Here is a 26563-nt window from a genome sequence, read left to right on the forward strand (position 1 = left end):
ATTACCACCCCCCCCCCCCAAAAAATAAAATTTTTAGATGGGCAGAATGGGGTCAGACTGCGTCAGTGTCTTTGCTCTCGCCTTGCTTCTGATTGTTCACCTCGTTCCATTAAAAAAAGAAAAAAAAAGCGATTGTTTTTCTTGCCTATTTCAAGTTTACACAGGACCAACTCACTGTCTTTCTCCTTTAACTGAAGTGCTACTAAGACACCGTGTTATTTCATTAGGTCCACTTCAAAACACCATTTTTCGTTTTAAAGGTGGTCTAATGTCTCGTGTCGCGAAACAGCCGAGCTATGTTAATCCGATTCTGCGGGTCTGCATGTTAAGCTGGAGTCGTGGCGAAGCAGAAGGTCTGGTGTCGAATCATCTGGAAGTTGTTCACTGACGAAACCACAGTGTGTGAGAAATGTAGCCACAGCATTCCAGTCATTCTGAGTTTCCCCATGATCTCATTGAAATCATTTTAAAGAATAAAATCATCAACAATATTATGCCTCCATTGTTTTGTTTTTTTGTTTGTTTAACTTTGCCAAGTCTCTATTTTGGCACGAGTCGCTATCGACCACAAAAGTTTCCATATGTGTAGAAGTGAAGTTCATGGCCAATATTGACTTTAAATAATTATTTCTTCACTGTATTGTCTTTGGTATTTGTGAGGGAAAATCTATTTCTTTGTGATACGAATGCTGTAAATTGGACTTTCAGGTTACTTTTAAAATTCCCAGCTACACAAATGCACAGAATTTGAAGTTTCCATTCAAAACAAGTGTTTGTCTTTGAGTAAATGAAAAGTGAAAGCAGTGAGGGATTGAGGAGGAAACCAGAGCACCTGGACAAAAACAACAAAACTAACGGTTGCCGGAAACCATGCAAACTGGATGCATCACTATTTGGAACGGTCGATGCATTTTGCAGAGTTCACCACTAGCCTGCAGCATTTGATGGAGTTTAAGCACCAACCTCTGCTGCTGTTGTTTTAAAGACGAGATTAGAAAAGAATAAAGTCATCCAAAGTGAAAGTATGACTTTACGTAGAAAGGGAACATGTTGGCACAGGTTTTTAAGTACGGGCTGTCATTGACAAGCCTGTGAGCAGACTGGTTTTAATATGGCAAAAGTCACTTCAGTGACTCATGAGGCTTCGACACAAACGTATTCGGAGAAGTCCGTCTGCTCCGGTCTTGTACAACAGTTACACAGGTCAGATCATAGTGGGACAGTCTAGCCTGACAAAAAGAAACCGTCTCTTCCCTTTCATAGCTGACATTTTATCGGCACTACTTCCTCATTTGCCGAGCACTCAACCTGAAACCAGAACGAGAACTGGCGGCTGAAAGAGGCACACGCGGGTACAAAGAAATCCACGGAGGCACTACGACTCGGCTTCTTGGTCCAGGTTTAACTTGGTTAATACAGGACTGCTGGAGGGGTCAAGCAGGGCTGGAAAGGTCAGATTAGAAGAGCTGGTTGTTGGACTCCACTGCCAGCATGCTGCGGCAGTCCCTGAGCATCTTGAAGCAGTTCAGCTCTGCAGCAAAGTAAGCCCAACATCTTCTTTTTGTACAGTGAGACTCACAATCCTTCCAAGGGGATTTCAATGTATTGAAACCTGAAAGTTGAATGTTTTTGGTGTTTTATCTCTCCGCTCATTACTCTTTCGGGCAAAGACGAACCGAATCAGAATGAATCACAGTTTTAGTGTTTTGTGTGGATTTGAAATGACAATATATTTTGTTTGGCAGAAACTCCGTTTTCAACTTCTTGTTTTTTTTTGCTGTTGTCAATCTCATGTTGAAAAGCTGGTGGCTGGTTCCTCTTAAGTGCGACACATGCATTTTTGATTTGGTGGGAAACCTGTGCAGAAACCTGTGCAGCACGGCGCTGTGCTAAATGTTTGGCAGCGCACAATAAGGAGACAGTAGCTGCACATTAGATGGTTGTTACCCCACACGATCCTTCTTGGTAATTAAAATAAAAAAAAAACCTAAAAAAAAGTCCTTTGTTTTAGCATGCATCGGCGAAATAGGGCGATCGCCTGCGAGCCAACGACAAAGGCAAAAGAGTGGTTAAAATCGCCCACATGCGGTTTTGTTTTCTTGCAGCAGAGCTGAAGCAAACATGCCAAACTGCCTCCTGTTGCTGATGCACGGTGGTTTAATAAGTGTGCTTTAACCACCGTCACAGCACTTTCAACCAGTCCTCTCTCTGCACCAGACGCAACTCCAGCACCAGCACACACCATTAACATGCATTTCAACGTTTCCCCCGCCTCTGCCCCGAATCAACTATTTTTCTCCAAGAAAGAGTCCCATATTAAAGGATAGGACGTGGTGCCTGGTTGAAGCGTGTTGGGGATTTCTCCTCTTGGCCTTTTTAGAGCTCCACTTGTGTTCGTTGGAAGAAGGTGAACTGGTTTGTCCTCACTGGGGGGGTGACCTCTCTACTCATAAAGAGAGTGAGGGAGGTGCTCACCATAACCGCAGCAGAAGGTTGCACTTTCAGGTTTCAATTTGAAGTGTTGTGTCCCCAGACGTGCTTCATGTGTGTTTATCATCACCATCATGATATTGTTTCTCGACGTTGTAACGTGTTTAGGATGTTTAAATCACACATGAATGTCATGCAATGCTTTTTTTTTTTTTTTTTTTTTCGTTTAATTGATAAAACTGTTGATCACAGATATGAGTCCGTAATCGTTAATGCAGGCAAAACTATTTGGGATCTTGTCCTTCGCAGTGGTCCTTCAGTATTTATTGCCTACAAATTTCTCCTATGTCACACTTGTGGTTTTATAATTTACAGTTGCCGATTTCATTTGAACTTCATTGCATTTGTAATGTCGCTTTAATTTAAATTTACTACTTTTGTACAATCATTTGCTTTTTAAAAAATAAATAATCATTCATCTCAAAAGAAATCTTCCCCTGAGCTGAAATCAAATGGTGATATTATTCATGCGCATTATTAAAGCAGCTGCAATGTCGAGAAGCTCTTCGTGAACAGATGTAGCCGAAGAAACACTCTGTTCTTTTAAAGTTTGCTTCATTTAAATGTTTTGAACTGGACTTCGTGAAGCTCTTCTGATTGATAATAACCAGATAATATACACTCTCTCTTTAAAGCCACTGATCTCAAGTGGAATGTTGAACTCTTTGGTGAGCTACTTCCACAACAGGTGTTCCTTTATTTGTGCAACGTCTTTGTTCCAGTGTATTTAATGTATTCTACTGACGACTTCACATAGGCTCACTGCACATGATCCAGTTTTGTCACTCGGAGTCAAAGAGGAATTGTAATTGCATCTGACCCCAGTTTGAAACTGTCTTTAAAAAAAACTTGTCAATGTGTCAGTGGGTATGGATGGACTGCATGTGTTACTTTTGGGTCATTTTTTACCACAAAGAGATGGAGACAGAAACCGAATAAAAGGAATTTTATTTGCAGACGTTTACATCAGACGTTTAGAATTTGTAAATAATAACATGAGCATATCTGCAGGTCACAAGATGCCACTGAACTGCTCCACGAGGACCTGGTTATGGTGAGGAGGAACGTTTCTTTTGCCTCAAAATGTTGACTCTGATAGTAGGATTGGAGAACATATAGGCTCGGAAACTAAGAAGCTGCTTTGTGCTATTTGTTGTAGCCTGTAGAAAACCCTTTTAATTCCTTTTTTAAAAGGTGCCGCATTTGTGGGACGAGAGCTGAGTGTGTGCGTTGCACCAATTAATTATGAGCTATCTATCAAATACACATTTCTATATTTTATTTGTGTGGTTCAGTGAGATTAAGAGAGATTTAGCTGTATATCCTTATTTACGATGATCCAAGCAATGTTTAGTCATGAGATTGAGAACACACAATCAGCGAATTACTTTATGCGTGTGATTCCCTCAGCTCTGACTCTACGCTTGTGTTCAAGGTGGAGCAGCGGGTGGAGCCGACCAAAAAGGCGGCTCAGGTCCTCCATAAGAAGTTACAGGGCTGCATGCAGAGTCAGCAGGGGCTGGAGGCCGAAAAACGAATGGTATCCTCAAAACCCCGGCGTCTTGCAGAACCTCTGAAAGCATCACCCGAACGAAATGTGTCACGTCTGTCCGTCTCTCCACAGAAAAAGCTTCCGCTGATGCTGCTCTCCGTCAGCATGGCAGAGAGTCTCAAAGACTTTGACGCAGAGTCTTCAATCAGGTGACGCCTTCATCCATCCCCAGTCTTTATTTTGAACCCTTTGCCAACCTGCTGTCGTGGGAATAAATCCTCACACTCTTTACAAGCATGCATTCAAGTTCTTCCGAGATGAGAGAGAAAGACGGTGCTTCTGCAACTCGTGAAATACGTTGAATTCATATGCTGGAGGTGTCACAGACTCACCCTATAAAGTGATGAACCAGCTTAAACCAAAACATAAACATCTGTGTTTCATAGGTTTCTATCTGAACATAACTTTTCTCTGGATCTTTAAATAAATGTGTCACTTTCCAGTTTGAATATCCATATAAAGTGTAGCATAACGTCGGAGGACAGGTTTTTAAAAAATTTGTGCTATATTTGTGTCGTTCGGGTACAACTGCTCTGGCGTGGTCGCCGTGCAGACACACGTTTTCCTGCTGTTATATTTTCCTAGTTTGGACAGTTATAGCACAAGGGGAAAGTGTATCAAGTGATGCTCGATGCCATCTGGAGGCATAAATCCTGAGCGGCTGCTGTAGCAAATCAAGACGCCGCAAGTCCAGACGGTCTCAATAGAGCAGCGGGAGAAGGACACTCGTCACTCGCTGTCGTTGAAACACATTTAAAAGTCTGCGCGTTTTCTGTGTGAGACAGGCAGGTTCTGGAGATGTGCTGTTTCATGGAGAAGATGCTGGCCACCATGCTGGCAGATTTCGAGGTGAAAATGGAGAAGGAAGTCGTCGAACCACTCAACAAGCTCAGCGAGGTGAGAGCAGTTCGGCACTGCATAACGTGATACTGACTCAGTGACTTTCTATTTATTACTCTTCGGTTTGCGCAATGTGTTATGAATGGCGTGCCTTTTTTTGTTGTTGTTGCATCATACATATTCATAGGATAACAGGATTGTACTTTACATTGTAGCCTCTGTACTAGACTTGACAATATGCACATTTACAAATATAGTAAATGGCATAAAAAAAAAAGGCCTGGAACTTCAATTAATAGATATTTTACAATTTCCTTTCAAGGATGACTTACCAGAAATTCTTAAGAACAAGAAACAATTTGCCAAGCTCACGATGGACTGGAACAATGCAAAGATGAGGTGAGTTGCACATCTTTTTGTTGGAGTGAATCACATAGGTGGCTTTTACAAATTTGTGTGTATGTGTGTGTGTGTGTGTGTGTGTGTGTGTGTGTGTGTGTGTGTGTGTGTGTGTGTGTGTGTGTGTGTGTGTGTGTGTGTGTTCAGGAGCCAGGCCAGCACGGCTCCTCAAGCAAAGCAGGACGGCCTTCGGGAGGAAGTGGAAGAAGCTTGGAGGAAGTTGGAAAGCATAAAGGTAGCAGAGCGTTCACAACCTTGTGGTCCGTTGCAGAGGTGCAGTCCTGACCTTCCCGCTTGTGTGTTCGCAGGACCAGTACTCGGCAGACTTGTATCACTTTGCAACGAAAGAAGACCACTATGCAAATTATTTCATCCGCGTGAGTTGCGGTTTGAACTCACGACGACGTCCCACGAAAAATATCCACTCTTATGCCTCAGCACTTCTTTTATTTTTGCCCATAGATTCTGGAGCTGCAGGCAGAGTACCACAAAAACTCACACGAATTTCTGGACAAAAACATCAACGAGCTGAAAGACAGCCACAGTCAAACAGGTGAACGGAGTTTGGCTCTTGTCTGTGGCTTTATTTGAGTTACCGATGACGCGTCGCCGCTCGCTTTCATTTCCTCTGTGTACCGAAATCACTCTGCAGGGCCGGCGTTGAGCCTTTCCAGCCAGAAGGTGTACGGGGAGCCTCTGCTGTCACATCTCTCGGGAAGCGACAGGGAGATCGCCGCACCTATCCAAGAGTGTATTCACATGCTTCTGAGGACCGGCATGCAGGAGGAGGTGTGACCGAGCGTTTGGTTCAGTCGAGAAGTGACAAATTCATTCATCGAAACAATCAGGCTGGTGCCAAATTACAAGAACTCAATGCATGATGGGCTCAGAGACAGTCCAATGGGAGTGGGCGTTCAGGAGGAGAAGAGGGGCTTTAAAGAAAACGGACGATAAAACAGTTACTTTCAAGTGGAGGTTAAACTGACGGCGAGCGTAATATAAAGACTAATTATTTAAAACTCTAATTCAGAAATAATGCAGAGTTACAGTATATGTGTTCATGGTCCAGAGATGGCGGTGGAGAGGATGGATGAATGGATGGATTAGTGTTGAATGTATTTTCTCAGTTTTTCACGATGTTCAATGAAGCAGGGCTTTGTTATAATCACGCAGTTTCTATATGTGATGCTGCTTTATTTACATCACAGTGTTGACATGCAGGAGTCTCAATATTTACAGGTACAGGACAGATTCAAACAGAGACGAAGGTTGCCTGCTTACGTTGTTATTAAATCTCGTGTTTTTGACCCAGAAGATCAAGTTTATGAAGCGTTAGCAGTCTTGGCCTTATCAACACTAGTCTTCTCTAGTTTTCATACCAGCTTTGTTTGTCAGTTATATTAAATCCAAAACATCTCTGGCCTTGGTCCTGACTTCAGCCGAGCCACCGTCCAGCACACCCACCGAGTCCTGGTCTCTCCTCAGGGTCTGTTTCGTCTGGCTGCCGCGGCTTCAGTCCTGAAGAGGTTGAAAACTTGCCTGGATCAAGGGACGCTGGACCACAGCGAGTTCAGCATGGACCCTCACGCCGTGGCTGGTGGGGAAACGTGTCCGCTTGAAAAAAACCAACGTGTAACTCCTGATGGTTCAACGGGATCTGCGATAACCGATGAGTTCCTCTGTATTTGTTGACAGGAGCTTTGAAATGTTACCTTCGAGAACTTCCTGAGCCTCTCATGACGTTTGAACTCTACAATGACTGGTTTGAAGCAGCAGGGTGAGCGCTACCCCGGCTCTCTTTCCCATAGTTTCCAAAGTTAAAGCTGGCATGTTATTTTTAAGCTTTGTCTCTTTTCAGCAGGGGGAAAGAACTGACAGAGAAGCTGGAGAAGTTCAAGGTCCTGCTGAAGAAACTTCCCCCTGAGAACTACAACAACCTCAGGTATGTGGACGTTCTTTATGCCCCCCCCCCACACACACACACACACACACATACAAAGTCTTTTTTTCTTATTTACACATCAGTTTTTGTAGCAGGTTCTGTCGGTCATTTTACAACTTTAGGCAAAAGTGATCATTAATCAATATAACGGGTCTTTGAGTGTCCAGAAAAGCTTTATATAAAACCTATATATAATACTGTTTGCATTTTGAAGATATGCAATATTACAGCGAAAGACACTTTCATTTATTTCTGATATAACAAAAGGTGCACATTTTGTGACACCATCAAAAGATTCAGTCCAGTGATGCCACAGAGACGTTCATGTCACACAACAATAGATAAGATGAGTTTGTTTACATGACCATGAAAGTCTGATGTGAGTGTAATCCATTAATTGATCTGATGTGTACTTCAAAAGTGTGATGATTAAACATGTTCCAGTTCATAATTAGATTTCGTTCATATTATGCACATAGTGTCAAGACTCAAACAGCCTGTTAATTCCAATACATGTGGCCTCTTGTTGAATACCTAGAGTCTTACAGTTAGTTGCATGGATTCCACACTACCTTTGCTTTTCCTCTCTCGTCAGGTATCTGGTGCAGTTTTTGTCTCTGCTCTCTAAGCAACAGGCGGTAAATAAGATGACCCCCAGTAACATCGCCATCGTCCTGGGACCCAACCTGCTGTGGCCCCGAGCTGAAGGGTGTGTAATGAGTCCTCTCCACTATCACCCTAGTGGGTGAATCTGCCACAAAATACATTTTGCCTCGTGAGATCCCCGCTTAAGTTTGTGTATGAAACCATAAAGTGCTGATGTTAGTGCGTCGTGCTGAGCTCTCTCCTTTGTCTCCGTAGGGAATCAGTGTCGTTCGACATGGCCTCAGCTTCTTCAGTGCAGGTGGTGATGGTCATTGAGCCTCTTATTCAGTACAGCTCGAGTCTTTTCCCGGAAGGTAAGCGAGCAAATCCCCCAAATACTACCTTTCACTTGTACCTTAAAAATAAAAGTAAAATCCCAATTGTTTTTCTCAAGAATCAAGGTGACACAAGTGTTGAAATGAAGTGGAATTGAATAGATTTAGACCAGTTGCAGCTCGTTTAATGCCACCAGGTGGAGCCTCTTGCATCACTGTTGGAATTGAGGCGTGCACAGCAAAACGACCCAAATAGACTTCAGGGTTACATTAATTCATTTAGGAAACAGGAATGGGTGAACTCTTTTGGTTTTACTCAGTTTGTTTTGGGTGTTAATTAACTTTCATGCAGCCAAAGGGCAGATTGACATGGTGGGTCCAGTACTTCCACTCCACTACTCGGCCTGATGCACACATTCAGGACCAGAACAAATTTCAAAATAAAGGTTTACTGTCATGATCAGACTTTTAAAGACTTTTGTTTTTATTCACTGGCACAACCCCAGAAGTAAATTAATGATTATATAAGATTATTAAGGTTGTATCAAAATTCCTAAGACCTCAGCTGTGAATTACCTACAAATCAAATAAACTTGGTATTTATTTGTTTTGTTGTGATCAGATGTGTCCTTCGAGGTCCCAGACTCACCTGGAGTCACGGATGTGACTCTAACTGCTCCGGCTGCTCTGTCTCTGTTTGAAGAAAGGGAGAAGGTGAAAAGAACGGCTTCCTCTTCGTCAATCGCCTCCTCCGTCTCATCTTTTCACCTTCCGCTCTCCAAGACAAACAGGTACTAAAGCTCATTTTAAAGTCACCAAATTTACCTAATTTCTTTTGGATCATGGGATGGAACCAAAGTACATTGGGTAGAAATGCATGTATCAGGTGAATAAAACAATACAAAGTACATTGTTCTTCCGAACAACGGTGCTATTTCTCTTACCCCTGTAGGCAAACAATAATTAAATTTAATTTAATGAATGACTATGGTGAATTTTTCATCCACTATGTATATTTTTCATATGCAAAAAAAAAAAAACAGCAAAAAAACAACCACCATATAATTCCAAGAAGTGCAGCCATATTTAGCATTTTGACTACAGTTATTGCATCTTTTTTTATGCTCTGCTTCCTCCTGACTAAATTCTATTGCAGCTGGTCCAAATATCTTATTATTACATATATACATATATTTGCTTTATTACATTTAAAATGGGCAAAATTATTTACCATTTTAATTTTTGTTTGTTTGTTTGGTTTATTGCATGATTGGTCAAATACTGTATGCAAAGTGAATATGTTGTAGTCCAAGTCTGTGTTTCACGATATGCATATTGTGCATGTTGATGTCATGGTAATGATAAATTTTAAATATATTGTGCACAAGTAGAACAGGCAAACTCCACATGAAAATGCTCCTTACCTCTGACCAATGATTGTCTCACTGTGAGGTGAAAGTGATAACTGAATAAGAACAAGAAAACAACCCGTATTACTGTAGCCGTGACCAATAATGGCTAAATGATTGGAACATCTTCAAACTTTTTGTCTGTTTTGTTTCATCAGCGCCGCCTCTCTGGACAGCGGCATCTTCCTCACCAAATCTGGCTCCGTAATTAGTCGCAGCAGCAGCAGCAGCAGTAGCACCTCCACGTGGGCCAGCCCCACGGCGGAGACAGCAGCACCGATCTATCAGAGCACCACGTCCAGCAGCTCACCCTCCTTCCATCCCGGCCCGGGTCTGGGCTCCAAGACTTCCACAGCAAATCAAAACCCAAGCGTACCTCCGAGATCAACAGGATTGGCTCCAAACCCGGGCCAGACCAGAAGTTCCACCCAGAAGCAGACTTCGGATCAGAGCCAGCTGGAGCCAATTTTGGAAGCTCGACCAAGTTCGGCCAATGCTTTTATGAAGATCACGCCAACACTGTATAAGCGTAAGTCAAAAGTGCACTCAAGAAGGTCTAGTTTGGGCTACTGTCTGAGAAAAACTAAATCCCAACAGAAAACAACTCTCAATATTCACAAATACAAAGTGCAGTTGCTCATTTCCCAACTTAATTCACTGTTCGCTATTTTTCAAAACACCAAATCTCAACGTTGCAAAACAGGCTATTTGTTAAAACCATTGAAATTTAACCTGAAGCAACAATGACATCACTGGCCTGCTCTGTCTTTTTATAGTGTTGCATAAACGAGTCGTTAAATCTGGAAATATAATTTTGTCCTTCCATTTCCATCACCTGCAAGCTAATGGTTTTCTGGTAAGACGCCTCAAATAGGGTCTCTGTTAATAGTAGTAATATGTTCTTGTTTTATTATGCAACATTAATCCATCAGATAATGGAGGAAATACTGCATTTAGGATTTTTTTTAAGAGTACATGTCTCCTAAAAAAAAGTGTTTTTCTTTTTCTTTTTTCTTTTTTAGTTGAGGGAGTCGAGATGACTCACTTTAAAAATAGCGGACAAAAACAACGTTGCCGTGTCACTCGGACAACAAATCTGACAAGTGAAAAAGATAAACACAGTGGTCAAAACACTGCTGGAGTGCCTCTTTAATCTCCCTGAGAAGCAGAAACTTTTCATCCATCATGTTGTTTTAACGCCGAGGACCCGGACATTTCCACATCTCCTCTCTATTGTATAATGTCCTGTACAGATTCTTCACTTCTGGCCCTTTCCTTTCACAGAGTCGCCGTGGTGGCTCTATAGTGCAGGCTGACAGAGAGAAAAATAAATCCGCCGCTCTCGTCGTAACCAGGATGTTCACAGGAAACAGGAAGTCTCATACCACTGACCAAAATATCAGTCTTTGGGTTCATGCGTCATCTTACACACTGCTGTAGCGGACGAGGAGAAGCTCAAATACTTTTCCTTATAAGTCCTCTCGTCCTGGTACGTCTGTAAACCAGCAGAACTCCTTTAGCTTTACCTAACAGTGTGTTACTTTTTACTACTTTAACCATCAAAAGACCTCATCATTCTGACAATAAACATCATCTAATACAGTTAAACAATTGTCAAGAATTCACAAGCCTTGTTTTTAACAAGAGATTTGCAACTCTGTGTGGAAAATGTGAGACTTTGCTGGCTTTTAGAAGCTGTTGGAGCTAAAACACTGATAATAATTTAAAAAAAAAAGGAAATCCCCAATCTGTCCACCATACAACTTCTTTGTAAATACATCGTCAGGCTGAGGAAATGTAAGTTATGCGAAACACTGAGGTGAATATCCAGAAACATTTTCCCCACAAATGTTATGCGAATACAAAGAGTTCCTTTGGATTGAATGTCTCCTGCGTGCTTGAACTCAAAGGCAGTAATTTAAAATTTTCTATTACACTGATTTGCCACATTCTTCTGTTTTTGCACTCTTTCTGTCTCACAGCAAAAAGGTCCTTCGTCCCCGGCAAAGCCGGTGAAGCTAACGAGCAGGTCACCGTCCAGTTCTCCAAACAAAAACTCCCACCACTTCCCAAGATGGAAGCCCCTCCAGTCCCGACCGCGGCCCCGGCTATTAAGAACACCAAACCCCCGCCGGTCGCGGCGCCTCGCGGTCCACCGCCCAACCCCAGAAGGTCTGTGCCGAAAAAGCCTGGAGTAAAAGCCCCAAACTGCCCTCCACCACTTCCTCCACCCTCACCGGCAAAGGCACACTGAGAAAAAAAAAAAAAAAAAAAAAACCCCATCTGTAAATATGGAAATGCAACATGTGCTGAAACACTTTGGTACTTTTTAGAAAAGGAAAATCAACCTCGGATGCTTTTGCATTGGTCATAATTTGAAGTGAAATCTCTTGAAATTTAAAGCTTATTTCACTTTTTTTGGGGATAAAGGTTCACATTATACTCTGTAATCAATATCTTTTATTTATTCTTATTTCTGATATTGTCAGTATTTATATGATCTAAAAAAAAACCAAAACAAACAATAGACCAAAAATAAATGAATTTATGTAGTGAAAACCCCGGAGAGGTACAAATGACCATTTCTCTTCCTGATCATTTTAAAAGCCTTTCTGCTTTATAGGTAGATGAACATACATACAGTATGTATAAATAAGCTTGCTCAAGCCTATTAGACTTTAGGGTGTAATGTTAGTGACTCAGTGCATCCTCTCCAAAAGGGTAAAAGCTTCTGAATTAATTCCTAAAGTGCCTGTAGGTGTGTTTGTCTTTCTGCTTGTGTTTGCCCTGTGATGGACTGTTGACCCCCCCTGGATTCACCCAGAGTTACCAGGGATTGACTCCCATGCCCTGCTACCCTGGACTAGATAAAGCAGTGGATGAATGTGTCGATGGTTGAATCGACCAAATTCACTATTCTGACTGTCAACAAAGGTGAAAGAAAGTTCACGGCTGAGTTGCACCGTCTCTGAAGAACTGGCCTCATGGTCGTATTGTGATTTAGCATTCTGGCTTCACAGCAGGAACATTTCGGATTATACCCTGCCTTCTCATGTTGGACACACTGGGATAGAAGATAAATGGATGATATTCTATCCAGCTAAATAAAAATGAAGCTGGCAGCTTCTGAAATCCTGTTGACAAACAAAACAACATCAACTGAAAAAAAATACTTCTTTTGTGCAAATATCCTGCTGTGGTCAGTTTAAAATCCTTCTTTCACCTATATTAGTGGAATTAAAGGGACCAGCCTAAAATAAGGCACACCTAATTAAAAATATCTTTTATTGTCATTTTACATCATCATAAGTATATCATTGGTACTGACTGCAGCATATGGATGTGAATTTGCATAAAGGACTGCAGGTGCTCATACTGGAAGTACTTATTCATAGGAGGTCACTTCATAATGTACAGTTGTATAAAAGAACATATTAATGGCAATTCTTCAACAAAAGGCAATACAAAGGTTGAACTTCATAATCAAAAAGGTGCACAGAGTATCAACATAAAAGGACTTCAGCATAAAATGAACATTTATATGGTTCGGGGTTTAGGTGCACCGAGCAAATACCTGTAGTAGTTGTAATAATCCCTTTATCCGTGTGGTGTGTTTTAGGTGAGATGTTAAGAGGCTGTTACTTCACAAATTGTGAGATTCCTGATTCTTGTTCTGCAAACCTCCACCGTTATTCTTGCCGTTGTTTAGCGAATTCCTGAGTGAAAAGCTGACAAGAGATTGTAGTGATGCCAAAGAATTGGAAAAAAACAATTAAATCTATTTTTAACAGTCACTTTTTCTCTGTTCTCATCAGTGGTGCTGCTTTACTCAGGGAATATTAAGGAGACTATGTAAGCATAAAGTGACTTCAAATGTATGTAACTGGCGTTTCCTTTAAGGTCTTAGCTACATCCTCTGACGCTTCCTCACTTTCCGTGAACAGTTGTCTTTTAGGTGCAGAACATGAAACACAAACACAGTCTTTCACTCCTTTTACATACATTCAGCAGCAGGTTTACGTCACAACTTCACCTCCTGTGAGCAGAGCGACAAAGAGACGACGAATCCAAGTAAAAGGCTTCATGTTGTGAAGTTCAATCCATCAGCCAAACAACCCTTGTCAACCGTTAGATGATTAATGTCTATGGAATTGCAAAGGGATCATATGTGGGATAAAAAATAAAAAAAAAAACATAAAAAATGTAGCCACCTCTTTGATTTGCTCAGACTTTGATTTCGTCTTCGTCGTCCGTGTAAGTGTAGGACATTTTCTGGTTGGGCTGGCTCATGATCATCACCTCTGAATCGCTGGCCTCCGATCGGCCCTGTCCCTTTAAGAAGCTGCCGCCATAGTGGCGCGCAAGCACATCTGTCGCACTCTGGAACCGCTCGCTCTCCATCCTCATCCCCGCTGTCGCTCGTTCAGGGGACCCCATCACCACGTCTGGTACTTTACCAGAAAGACCAAACCCATTCACCCCCGTGGCGTTCCGGTCCTCCTCCTCCCACTCAGCTGTGTGTGGACTCTTCCTGCTCCCACAGTCCTCCCTCAGCAAGGAATCCACATATGAGATAGTAGCCGAGTCCAACTCTGATCCGTCGTTAGTCATCCCGCAAGCTGACCCCACCTCTTCGCCCTCCCAGGTGTGGGCTTGCTCCTCTGACGAGTGTCCGTCGAGTAGGCCGAACACCTCGCTCATGAGGGACGGGCCCAGGTCAAAGGTGAAGGTGTCCAGGGAGGTGAGGGACGGCAGGGAGTCAGAGTAGGCAGTGTGCTTGGGGTCCGAGGTTACAGCGGTGGAGCTGCGGGTGGACAAGATGGCGTCGGCCGGGTCGGTCAGGGAACCGCGGTGGATGTTCACAGAGCAGGGAGAGGGGAGGGAGATGGATGGCTGCTGACGCTCCGAGCGGGACAGACGAGGCAAAGTGACAAAACCCGACTCCAGACCTGAGAAACAGATGCCATTATTAATACAGGGAGTCTCAGGGAAGGTATCAACAGGTTTCTCACAATTTTTAATCAAAAGATCGGTTTTCCAAACCACATGAGACTCAGAGAGACAATACTAGGTGTGCATACGTAAACCTAACAAAGCCATCAAATGTTGACAATGTGGGTTTGTGGGGAGTGTGCTCACTGTAGTGAAGTCACAACACAATTCCAGGAAATAGCGTAGGGCACATTTCCCTGTAAAACCCCACCTTCACATGATTACTCTTTCACTACAGAATAAACAGACAATTATTACATGACCATCCATCAAGTTAATAAGTAAGTTTTTCACATAATCAGTGGGTAAAGTTTTGGCTCTTTTTCTCTTAAAACTTTATTCATACAATGATTTCAATATCCCTTTAACAAATAAATATAATTCTGATTGTTTTAACTTTCTCTCTATTCACATGACCTGACGGGGGTGTTCCAACAGGGGGCAACAGCAACCCATTGTGTTCATGCGAAAGAAAACAAAAAAGCTTCCAATGTGCTGATTTTTCCTGCTGTGCCAACAGTGAATCATCTGCCCAATCACCATCAGATCACTTAGCCAGTCACACACTGCTGCCTGGATGACCCAAATAGTTGAATGACCACAATACTACTCAATACCAACTCTGTAGGGCAATGAGTCTGCAGGCCAATTTTCATTTTAACCAAAGAAAACGGCATCCGAGGACACTTATTAACACAGTTTAAAGAGAGAACGAGGAAGAATTCATCAGGGAAAACAGAACATTAAGGATGTGGTTGGAGAAAAGTACTGTGTGTGCATCAATCCTGCAGAACAAAATGACTTACTGAATTGTTTACATTGAAAAATAACATAATTGATAATACAATGTCTAGATAAACATGCATTTTTTTCAAAAACTTCAACCTTGGAAGCCATTTTGAAAAAGTTGTGTTTTCAGTTGCTCCAAACTGTAAACAGACACCCAAAACAAAATGAAAAGTTTTGCATTTTTACTTGAAATCTTTGTCGCGTAAACAGGGCCTGAGTCAATTGGAACCATATTCTAATAGTCAGAGCTCAAGCTTAAAAATTATTAAAAAAAAAAAAAAAAGTTTTGTGTCATTATCATCCTGCAAAACATTAGAATATTCCCACGAGATCATCAACGTCAGACGCCACAAGAGTTGTTATGCAGGCACGCACGCACACACACACACACACACGCCCACACAGGAAGGTCAGTGACTCCGTAGTCCATGAGTATCATGTCAACATGGGTGATTCAAACAGCCTCCCAGACAGCCGGTTGCCAGCTCCGTCTGGATCTCTGTGTTATCAGAATGAACGCTGCTGGTTATGAGCCAGGGTGATTCATAAAACACATCTGGGAAGAATCTGTCTCCAGATTACAGAGTAGACCCCGTGAATGAGCTTCAATGAGCCTCTAAAAATAGTTGTCAGTTCCCTGTAGTTTCCAATGAGCAACGGTCAACTCATTTGAACTTTACCTGCGTTGAGCAACTTTCTTTGGCAACGCTTGTGGTCAAATTGAGGAAAGACATCCGCCCTTTAGATTTAAGGGACATTTGGTGCTGTGTTTCATTCAATCCTTGGATAACACGTCAATTATAAATCACACGCAATCGGAAAGTTCCGGTGACAATATTACGGATGTCTTCAGCGACGATTAACAGAAACCAAAGCTCCATTCAATTATTAAAAGCTAAGAAATCCCCACAGAAGCTTCAGTAAACCAGACATAAGCTGTGTAATTTTGTGTAACAATAGGAAAATCTCTAGAAACATTCAAACTAAATAGGACAAGCTCAGGCACCGGCTGCTTGCTAACAGACTTCAACATGCACTGAGATTGTGGGCTCCTGAGGGCACGGACAATCTGTAGTGAGCACAAGACCGATACTGACACTTTGCACTGATATGAAGAACTCGGCACCACTGACTTGCGTCAGCATTTCTTTGAAATAATGTTTCAGACCAACTAGTTCCTGCATTTTTCCTTCTCTAAATAGCTTCAGAGGTAAATGATGCCCATGGCAACAATAAATTGACCCAAACACTAAAACCAAACCTTAGCTTCACAACACAAACCTCAGGAGACCCGCAGGATTGGGAAATCGCTTTCTGTGGGTTTGTAGCAACAGGTTAGTAACTGTTACATTGAACAATTGACATTGGAGATAAACAAGCATCATCTCACCATATGAGCTTTTCTTATCCTCTGGTGTACTGTGTGAGCTGGGGAAAAGCACTTTGGTGGTGGGACTCCCGTTTGGCATATCCACATCCAGTCTGGGGAGGGAGATGGCATTTTTGATGATGGGAGAAATGGGTGGCGGCGGCGGCGATAGATCCTTGCATTCCTCCCTGGGCCGGTTGTCTGACCCCCTCCGGATCTGACGGAGGGTCCGAGAGAAGAACGCTCCAATTTTGTTGTCGGGCGAGGAAACCGAATCCGTTTCGCCATTGTTGCCGTTGCCCGTCCCGCCGTGATTGCTGAGAAAGGAAGTGTCGCCGAACACGTCGCCGCCGCGGCCCACGTGCATGGTGTGGCGGAAGTCGCCCAGAGGAGGGCTGATCATGTCCACCGAGAGGTCGCCCTTGAAACGGCGCTTGCTGTGGGAGTGAGAGACCAGGCCTTTGAGGCCCGACAGCTTTTCCTGAAAATTCATGATCTCAAAAGATGAATGGCTTCAAGATTTCTCAACTTGAAACTCTCCCTAGAACGTCTTTTATATCCAACCAAAACAACAAGGTTTTAATTCTCTACTCTTCAGTTTGGGCCAAAATCGCTGACAGCTGCGGTCCAAAGTGCAGAACTAAAAAAAAAAAAAAAAGGGCCTGAACGGTTATTCCAAGATCACGAAACTGTGCAATTTCCGAGGCTGAAATGTTGAACACCAAATAGTTCGCTGGGATAGGATCTATGTTTATCACGTACAAGCCCGATTCTTCCCCAGTCTCTGGAGCTTGTGACCGTGCATCGTCGGCTAAATTAAACAGGCATAAATCGAGGAGAACAGGACGCCGTTGAGTTCCTGACGGCGGCCGATCCAGTTGGGAGTGTGGTCAGATTGCTTGGCTCGCTTCGGGCTTTGGCTTCGTCAACATCAGCTCAGAAATAGGTCCGAGTCCAGCTGCAAACGGTTCTGCGGTCGCACCATGGAACCATCTATCGAGAGTAAAACAAGAGGGGAGGGGGGAAACAAACATCTTTAAAATGTCAGCTTTTAGTTTCAAACCGTGGAAGCTGAGAATCGGTGAGAGGCCAGTGTGCTTCCCTCCAGTCGGTTCAGTAAAGGAACATCTTTCCCCTGAAAAGGTCTGTCCTTCCACAGGTTTTTTTTTTTTTTTTAGGATTCCGCGTTCCGACTGACCGCTGGTCTGGAACCATCTAAATTTAGACCACAGTCCCTTCTCTGTGCAACACAACCCAAGTCTGCCCCTTATCCATGAAACATGTGGACTTTCGGGGGAGTCCTGCCTTCTCCTTTGTCTTCACTCTCTGCGGGTTGCACAAAGTTCATACTGCGATTCGGCGCACATGCTTATCGTGCCGTCAAAGCGGAGTGCCAGGCCTCATTCAACAGGCTCTGCTTAGTTTACAAACAAGCAAAATATTCTCAGCAAGATAGGAAGAGATAATAAACATTTCCCGATAAGGAAATTACTGTTGCTATTTGGCTGAACTGCCAAACCACTGTGATATAGAGGACAAAGTGGCTGAAAATCCAAGCACATTACCAAAGTATTAGAAGACAGACACATGAGTCAGCTAAGTATTGAGCTGTTATCTGTTATAACCATCGAACTGTCATCCTGCCATTTCTTTGAAGATAAGACCGCTCACCACGACAATGAATCCGCATAACGTATTTGAAGGTATTAGAATATATAGATACACAAGAAGGTAACCTCATCCTTCAGAAACATCTAACTCGCATATTGTTTGAAGATTGTGATTTAAGGTTTTAATTGACTCCAGACAAACAAAATATTAATATAAAAATAGCTGTTGATCTGTCGTTTTTATATTGATGGGATTATTTTAACTTAAAATACTCCAAAAAATGTATATATATATGTATTGCATTTCTATTTCAACATATAACCTCCCATAAAATTCTGTCCTTTCTTTACTGTCGATCAGGGGCGTGAAATACATTTTAGTTCAGGGGCCACATACGTCCCAATTCCATCTTGAGTGGACCGGACTAGTAAAAAAGTGTCATAATAACACCACTGGGGCATGAGTACATACATGAGTGTACGTGATGAAAATGTCTATGTTTTCACAAAGATCCAAAAACCCATGAGGAGATTTATGTGTTTTCACAGTGATTTCAGTAATATCAGTATTGATTCAGCAATTTTTTTTTTCTACTTTTCTCACATGTGAAACTCCATACATCCATAAGTCAGGCAGCGATGAAAGCAGACGAAAAATCCGCCCTCTATCACACGTTGCTCGTTGCCAGCAGAGTTAATTGACGTCCATTTCTAAAATATTTTGATAGTATAAAGCAGCCTTGACGTGGACCTCTGGTTTTCTTTAAAACTCCGCAGCAGCTGGATGTCGGCGGGCCTCCCACATATGCACGGTCCCGTCTGGCTTCATTAATGACCTGCTATGGTTCATGAGCCGCCGGGGGGGGGGGTTGCGTCAGGTCCAAGGCAGCCCTTCTAATTTGCTGCTGACCACACTCCCAGGCCCTTACGCTCCACTTCCCTGGCTGCTGTTTTAAGAGGGGCATCTGGGAGTGGCGGGAGAGAGGAAACATGCCACATACCAACGCCGAGCGCAGCCGAACGCGAGGCTCGCCTGGGGATGGCGGGAACCCCGTGTTACCGAGGTGTGATGTTCAGTGAGATGGCGTGGGCCTGCAGGGGCTTTATGTAGGCTCCCATGAAGCACAGAACACCTCCCCAGTGACTGTGGTCACCGACCCAATAGCACATACTATGCTGTTTCCAATGAAGAGAAAAAGTCTTGCGGTTTCAAAGTGAGAAAAAAAAATCCCCAAAACAACAATCTTCAACTAGCATGCAGCTTTACAGCAATAAAGATGAGCACATTAATTACTATGATTGTGCTTACGGAAAGCTCCTGTCTTTTGCCAGTAATTCTGTTAAAAGGCCTCTGACCACAGCTCAGAGGGGGTCCTTCCCTCTGACTTTTCTTATGTGTGTGAAAACCTCTGGCCAAGGCTCAGTTTTATCCCAACATCCTTTTCCATTCTCCTTCCTTCCCGGTGGATCGACGTCTTTTCCCTTGCTCTGTTTTCGGAGTTTTCAAAAGCCAGCATCCCTGATATTGGATTAATTACCTTCAAAATCACTGCAAGGATGCAAAATATGTTGAATCCATAATGCTCTTAAACTGGGAGCAGCCCACCCGCCTTTCTATCTCTCAGAGATCAGGAGAGAGAGGTTTTGACAGAAGGAACCTGGACATACCCTGGATTATCCCCTAATCCTTCATCTCCTCCATCATCCCCAGCAGGAAGCCTCTTTCCAGGGTAGACCTGGCTGCTGCCGTCCTGGTCTGAGGAGGATCCACCAGGTCTGATTTCTGCTGGAGAGGAAATGAAACAGAAACATTTCAATTTCATTTTCATAAAAGGAAGAAAATGGAGGAAACATTAAATGAGTGTGAACAGAAGAGAGGAGGTTATATGAGAAGACATGTTGAAAACTTGAAAGTTTACATTTGTGACCCAAAAATTCATATGGCATCAGGTTTTCTACCAACAGCAGGCATGTGGGACCTTCTTTGGATCTTACCAACAACTACTGTAACTCAAAAACAACGTTTGAGAAACAGTTGCCTGTGAAAACCCCAAATCAAAAATTATGGAACATAACTGCCTATTGTTAAAAACTCTTATCTTCTGAAGCTTTTCAACCTCCTATACTGCATGTGATTCAACCGAGATGCTGGTTAAGGTCAAAGGTTGCTTTCAGTTTTGAAGAATTTGAATAAATCAAGTATTATTGCAGTGAAACTTCAACATGCTTTGTTCATGTTTTAGATTCAGTCTTAAGTCCCAGTCTTTGCCAAGCCACTGTTCAGAGGATTTCACTGCATTCATACATCCCAGACTCAATATAATGTTTCCATGTCACTATGTACAGTATTTCGTTGAGGTGGCTTTGCTGGATACAAACCAGAGTAACCATGGTCTAATAGGAGCCGTGTGTGTGCGTGTGCGTGTGTGTGTGTGTGTGTGTGTGTGTGTGTGTGTGTGTGTGTGTGTGTGTGTGTGTGTGTGTGTGTGTGTGTGTGTGTGTGTGTTCGAACACATTCCTGAGCAGAGCATCGGTTGGTGGAGTCGTTCTCTCCATTACAACCATCAAACATCCTTCTCTTAAACCTCGATCCCTGATTGAAACCATGTTTGGGTCCGAGTCTCTTGTTTCTCCGCCCGCTTCGCTTTTCTCATTTCAGAGTCATTCTTTCCCCATAATGCCTCTTTTCATCAGCTCCATTTGTTCCCAGTTTTTTTTTTTTTTTTAGCACTTGACAATCAATCTTTGTTCCTTTCCTCAGTCTTGTTCTTTGATTTTTCCGCTCGTTCTTCAAGTGTCCCCACTGCCTTCTGAAGTCTCGATTCAAACAGCTGATGGGCCTCATGCAAACACACCATCTCTCCTAAACGTTCACACCGCTACCGTTCGTCACAAGGAAAATCAACAGCGGACTTTTGTGTTCAATCTTCCCCTCCCTTCCTTCTCCCGCTCTGCTCCCATGTCCTCGAACCGCTAACCCCGTGAGCCAGGTGAACAAACATACAAGATAAGGCCGCATTTTTCTGGTTCACCCTTTGACTTTCAATTATGCTCCTATTTTCACCCTCTATGCTCAGTCCGTTTCCAAGCAAAACACTGCTACACTTCCTCCTCTGCCAAGAAAACATTTTCATGCTTCAATAAATATCCATACTCTCCAAGCCGCCGTGCTTCCTGTGTTTGCTGGAACTGGCACTGATAATTTGCCTTCCTTGTCGGTACTTGAACGCAGTTTATTTCATTTTCAGGCACTTACATTTGAAAAATTGTGCTCTATGATCCACAGCTATTAATATGATACATTATTTGTGAGGGAGTTTTTAGAAAAAGTTGACCTGGCGACACAGAAGGTCGGCTGGTTCCAAGTCACCAGCACACACTTCATCTCCTCATAGTGAAGATATGGATCATCCAGTAAGAAACTATAAAACATATATATATATATATATATATAATCCTAACATGTATCACCTTCTTGATTACTGCTGTTACAACAGTGAGGCTTTGAGATTAATTACAGTTCAGTTTATTGGAATAGCTTCAAAACATCGCTGTAAAGACTTTTCTGAAACTAAAATGCAAAAACGACGCGCTTTAAATTGAAACGTTATCGTGTAAATAAGGCCTTATGAGCAAGTGTGTGTCAGGAGAAGTATGTCTCCCACAGGCCATGACATGCAGCACAGAGACCAACGCTCAAGTTCGTTGTGGAAAAAAAAAAACATTTATCGATTTATAATATCATCAAGTCATTAAATCCAAAGGGACAACGTATCGTTAAACCTGAACAAGGACTGACTGTGTGACTATATTAACGTGTTGTTGAAAGTAATTGAGGCATCAACATTGATGCTCGGTTCGATTTTGCACATAATTTTAACAGTTTTTAGATTTATCTTAATATAATCTTTCACCGTTTCACATATAATATAAATACTTTTGTAATACTTCTTTCTCGCTTTTGAAATCACTTCTTGCTTCATTACAGTCCCCATAACAAAAGTGACATGCAGCAGGTTGTGGGCCTGTTAGCAGCCTTTGTTATAAATAACTCATCACATCGTACAGTTGTAGTGAATTAAAGTTAATAAATCATAAACTAACTAATGTCTGACCCACACAATCTATTCTAAATAAATGAAACACACTGATTCTAGTTTGTTACTTCTGTGACTTTAATAAGTAACATGTAGAATTGGACCAATGAAATGCAAAGTATCTCCAATAGGGTCATGTAAAAGGTTGACAGTATAGAGTTATAGAGTTATAGATGGTGCAGCATTCCCAGTGTCATCTTGTATGCCCCCCCCCCCCCCCCCCCCAAAAAAAAGAAGAAATAAGGCAAGTTGTAGCTGAGGATCCTGGTGGTGTGAAAATAAATACAGTGACCAGATTCAGAGTTCACACCTCTTCAACCGACCCTTCCCTGTTTGGCTGCGTCAATGACACCTAGAGGCCACATAGATTCCAGCTCACAAGAATGTAGGACTCGTGTTAAAAAAAAAACGAAAAAAAGATGGATGTGTTAGACAAAAAAAAAAAAAACACCCCACAGGGAATGCCTGTGCTCGTTTACCTAATCAAGTGCCTGGACTAGTACCGTATCATTAGTGAATCATGGGGGGGGGCAGCGAACAGGAAACATATTAGATGCATGTGTGAGCCATCTGCTGCTGCACACATCAGACCACAATCAAACTCAATTAAGATATATTGTATGCCAGTGGACGTTAACTGGGGGAATTACAGAGACGCCAAAATCACAGACTATACTGATCTTCTGCACAGAAGACGAAATCTAACACTGTGTGTTGTTTAATGGATTTTTTTCTCTCTCTCTCTTTTTTTTTTTTGCTGTCGACACTGAAGCAGGCTCCCTTTTTATTGATCACCAGTGGGCATGTTTGTTTACTGGCAGGCTACAGGCGGCCTCTTTTATCACTGCATGTGTTTGTGTTTGTGCTATTTCACATGGCGACCTCCCTCGAGGCCTGCTGGCGGGGTCGTGAGGTCAGAGGTCGGCTGACCCCAACATGTAGTGAGTCCAATGTCATGCGTTGCACTGTTTGTCCCTGTAATTAAAACACTCCAAAGCCCCCCGCGGCTTCTACTTCACCGTGACGGCTTCCAGTGAATCTGTGGACATCTCAGTTACGTCACTGACATGCACGGAAATTGATAGGTCATGTTGCATAACTCTTGTAATTACAAGGCAGAGTGACAGAAATCAAAGCAGTGCCAGGACTCATTTTGACCAAGGCTGCAGTGGTGAGATAATGATATACTGTTGCTGCTGCTGGATATAAATATGTTGCAGACCAGATTGGATGTCAGACATAATAATAAATTGTGTGGCCATTACCACCATGTGCGATAACTACTGAGACAATATTTTCACCAGTCTTAATGATAATGCCTTATCTGAAGCTAACTTCACTGTGTTTACACTGAGCCAGACTCTTCCAGTCATATGACTTAGTGATGGGTTGAGCCAGAGGTCTCCAACCTTCATGACCAAAAGAGACACTTTCCTTCGAATAAAATTTGTGTCTGGAGCCGCAAAGAATGTTTATCTGTTAAAATGAGGACAGCAGCTCATTATGTTGTATGTGTTGAACATTGTATGTCAACTTTCAATTACAAAGTTTCCAAAGTACAAATTAGAACAGTAAACATTTGATTACACTTTTAGCTGGTTTGGCCATTTGAGCTATTTTGACCATTTGTAGTCATTTAGAGACACTTCATCTGTTTAACTGTCCCCACCCCAATTTTCTAGTCTTTTTAACCATTCACCACTTTAGAAATCTTACTCATTACATCTTTCTGCATTTTTCAGTTTTTGCTTTTTAACTCCTTTTAGCCATTTGAACACTTCCACCACCTTTACCTTCAGTTGTTTAATGATATGCTACAATTTGAAGCACATTTTATTTGACAAACCATTGAGCCATTATATATTTAAAAGTCCAAGTTATCACCCCAATGTTTGAAATAAGAGCAATAGCGAAAACTTTTTTTTATTTTTAAGTTTTATTTAATCACAAATTTTCAGACAGATGGACTAGTGGCATGTAGCTCCAAAACCGTGATCTGCCAGCCTCTAGTTAACCTATAAACAATAGGTGCTGATAATTAATCCAATCATGCCACGGCAATGATGTCATCAAGTAATTGATAGGTTGTTATTCACGTTTGTCTTAAAAGAAACAGTCATGAGAGAAAATATTGATGAGTCCAAATGTCACAGAGAAAAATACAATCACTGACATGAGAGCACTTGGTAATGTGCTCATGATTGTTATGAATGGATTGACTGCTCATGAATCACGTTGCAAGTATAAAATCAAAGCATTAAGGTGAGGTTTTGCAAAAAACAAACAAAAAACAAACACGCACTCAGGCAATAATATACGAAGTCTAATAAATCTTCCATCATCCACTTACACTGATCAGATTGGGAATATTCCAGACAACAAAAAACAAACGAAAACGTTATAAACTTACCACAGGAAACTGAAACGAGAAGAAAAAAAAAAACCGGTTCGGTTGAATCCAGTTAATTCTGTTCCCAGTGGACTGCAGGAGGAGGTTGGGGAGGTCCGGGAGAGCCGCTGGAACAAGCGGACTGACGCGCTGCAGCGCCGGGTGTGAGGAGCGCGCAGGGACGGGGGAAGAAGGGGAGGGCGGAGGGAGAGGAGAGCCACACCAGGGGCTCCCGCAGCGCTCCACTTCACTTCACTTCAGTTTTTTCATGACACTTTGACACACGATTCCCCTCATCCGATGCCATCACTAATATAGAGAATTATCTTATCGGGGGGGAGGGGGGTTATATTTATATCCTGTAATGAGTTCAGGCAAACTGCAGTCAAGAGCAAATCATCAGACTTTATCAGCTGGCTGTCTGCTGACTGGAGCGAATACACGTTGTTGAAACAGTCAGATGACTCACTTGTTATTTTTAAAGGAAGTCTAATCAAAGCTTTTGAAACTCATTTCAACACAGCACAGGTTAACCAACCTATGACATAATTGAGGAGTTTTACTTTGAATTAACTGAAAATGCACGCTGCTAAACGACCTTCTGATTACTAACATAACTGTAGATGTAAATCCAGAAACTTAGTTGTAGAAACTAAAGTAGATCCACCTTGAATTTATTTTTCCCAACATGGGGATAATGCATAATAAATCCGCCCACCTCCGTCTCTGATTGGCTGTGACACTGTGCCATTCTTTGGTAGGTTCAGACACAATGAGTTATGATAAGTGGGATTTTCACAAATGTAGTGAAATATAGTCCCTTCAAATCAAAACTACTTAATTAAGCAGATCTGACAAAGCTGTATCATTTAAATGTTTGATATTGGTCTCTTTCTTATACTTGACTACACTTATACTTTATACTCCTATTCTTCCTTGTATGGTATGAAGAACATTGTGTTTTTATATAATTCATTAAAAAAAAAAGCTTTCTCACATGTCGCAGGAGTAGTAATTATAATTTGCATACTTACTGGCAGTTTATTATGTACTATGTAATTTACTTTCAAGTCTGCAGGACTGGACTCCCACCAGAGGTTACTGTTGATTTCCCTCCATTGTCGCTCCACATGAAGGTAAGCAGTGATTATCTAAATACCTCGACGCTTCCAGCTTTGACTTGCAGTTAAATTAACTGCTCCCTGCCGGCTTTGTGCAGAGCTTCATCCAGCGCTCGGGGGGGGGGAAAGGCCCGCCCCACGAAGCGGACATGACAATGGTCCTGTGCCGACCTGTCCAACAGGAAACGGAGCCTTATCAACAAGGAACACAATCCTCATCCCGACCTCAAAGGCCTGTGACGGGCCCTGCTGTCGTTAAATCTCAGAGGCGGCCTGTGCTCCTGCGAGGCGATGACACCACAGCCTCAGAGCCCCTCTGAGTGAGTGGCAACACTCCCCTGCTGCCCCCTGATCCCAGGTACTGCACACATACACAACAACACACATCGGGTTGGGCATAGCGGAAATAACACAATGACTCAGAGTGTGGATGGCTGCCATCCTGCACGGCTTCAGAAAACACCTTTGGCACGGTGTCACAAAGGCTCAGGCCGTCCTGTGCTGACATTTCTCGCCTGAATTTATTTTTTCTCAGAAGGTTCATTTTAGCCGTTCAGTGAGCGACTCAGTGAGGTAACACGACCGATGCTCAGTTCACACGAAGCACATCTTTAGATTTATCGTGTGTTTGGTAAGAAAGGACT

At 42.5% G+C, this 26563-nt stretch overlaps 2 protein-coding genes across 3 annotated transcripts; one reads left to right on the top strand and one right to left on the bottom strand.

Annotated features, from left to right (window-relative positions):
• Positions 1 to 1182: 1182 nt before the first annotated feature.
• sh3bp1 (SH3-domain binding protein 1) lies at positions 1183 to 11806 on the top strand (the record flags this gene model as incomplete). Its single annotated transcript, XM_080516687.1, has 18 exons — positions 1183 to 1541; positions 3502 to 3544; positions 3926 to 4030; positions 4115 to 4191; positions 4828 to 4939; positions 5205 to 5281; positions 5429 to 5516; positions 5590 to 5658; positions 5744 to 5834; positions 5934 to 6070; positions 6767 to 6878; positions 6977 to 7058; positions 7140 to 7223; positions 7819 to 7932; positions 8085 to 8182; positions 8766 to 8934; positions 9711 to 10081; positions 11535 to 11806. The coding sequence occupies exons 1-18, from the start codon at positions 1492 to 1494 to the stop codon at positions 11804 to 11806; spliced, it is 2151 nt and encodes a 716-aa protein (XP_080372813.1). The 5' UTR covers positions 1183 to 1491.
• Positions 11807 to 11818: 12 nt separating this feature from the next.
• Positions 11819 to 25322, bottom strand: cdc42ep1a (CDC42 effector protein (Rho GTPase binding) 1a). 2 transcript variants are annotated; one of them, XM_080516689.1, is made up of 4 exons: positions 24820 to 25322; positions 19981 to 20095; positions 16724 to 17695; positions 11819 to 14501 (listed from the first exon to the last, which is right to left on the bottom strand). In XM_080516689.1, the coding sequence occupies exons 3-4, from the start codon at positions 17193 to 17195 to the stop codon at positions 13777 to 13779; spliced, it is 1197 nt and encodes a 398-aa protein (XP_080372815.1). In that variant the 5' UTR covers positions 17196 to 17695; positions 19981 to 20095; positions 24820 to 25322; the 3' UTR covers positions 11819 to 13776. The 2 variants fall into 2 exon arrangements, with proteins under 2 accessions (XP_080372815.1, XP_080372814.1); XM_080516688.1 differs by having other exon boundaries at positions 19981 to 20098.
• Between the last annotated feature and the right edge of the window lie 1241 nt (positions 25323 to 26563).

The sequence above is a fragment of the Blennius ocellaris genome, assembly GCF_963422515.1.
Source record: "Blennius ocellaris genome assembly, chromosome: 21".
NCBI classification, from domain to species: Eukaryota; Metazoa; Chordata; class Actinopteri; order Blenniiformes; family Blenniidae; genus Blennius; species Blennius ocellaris.

Coding starts and splice junctions, on each gene's coding strand:
- cdc42ep1a (XM_080516689.1), bottom strand. CDS start 17,195: ATGAATTTTCAGGAAAAGCTGTCGGGCCTCAAAGGCCTGGTCTCTCAC. Junction 14,502..16,723: donor GGATAAGAAAAGCTCATATG/GTGAGATGATGC, acceptor TCTGTTTCTCAG/GTCTGGAGTCGGGTTTTGTC.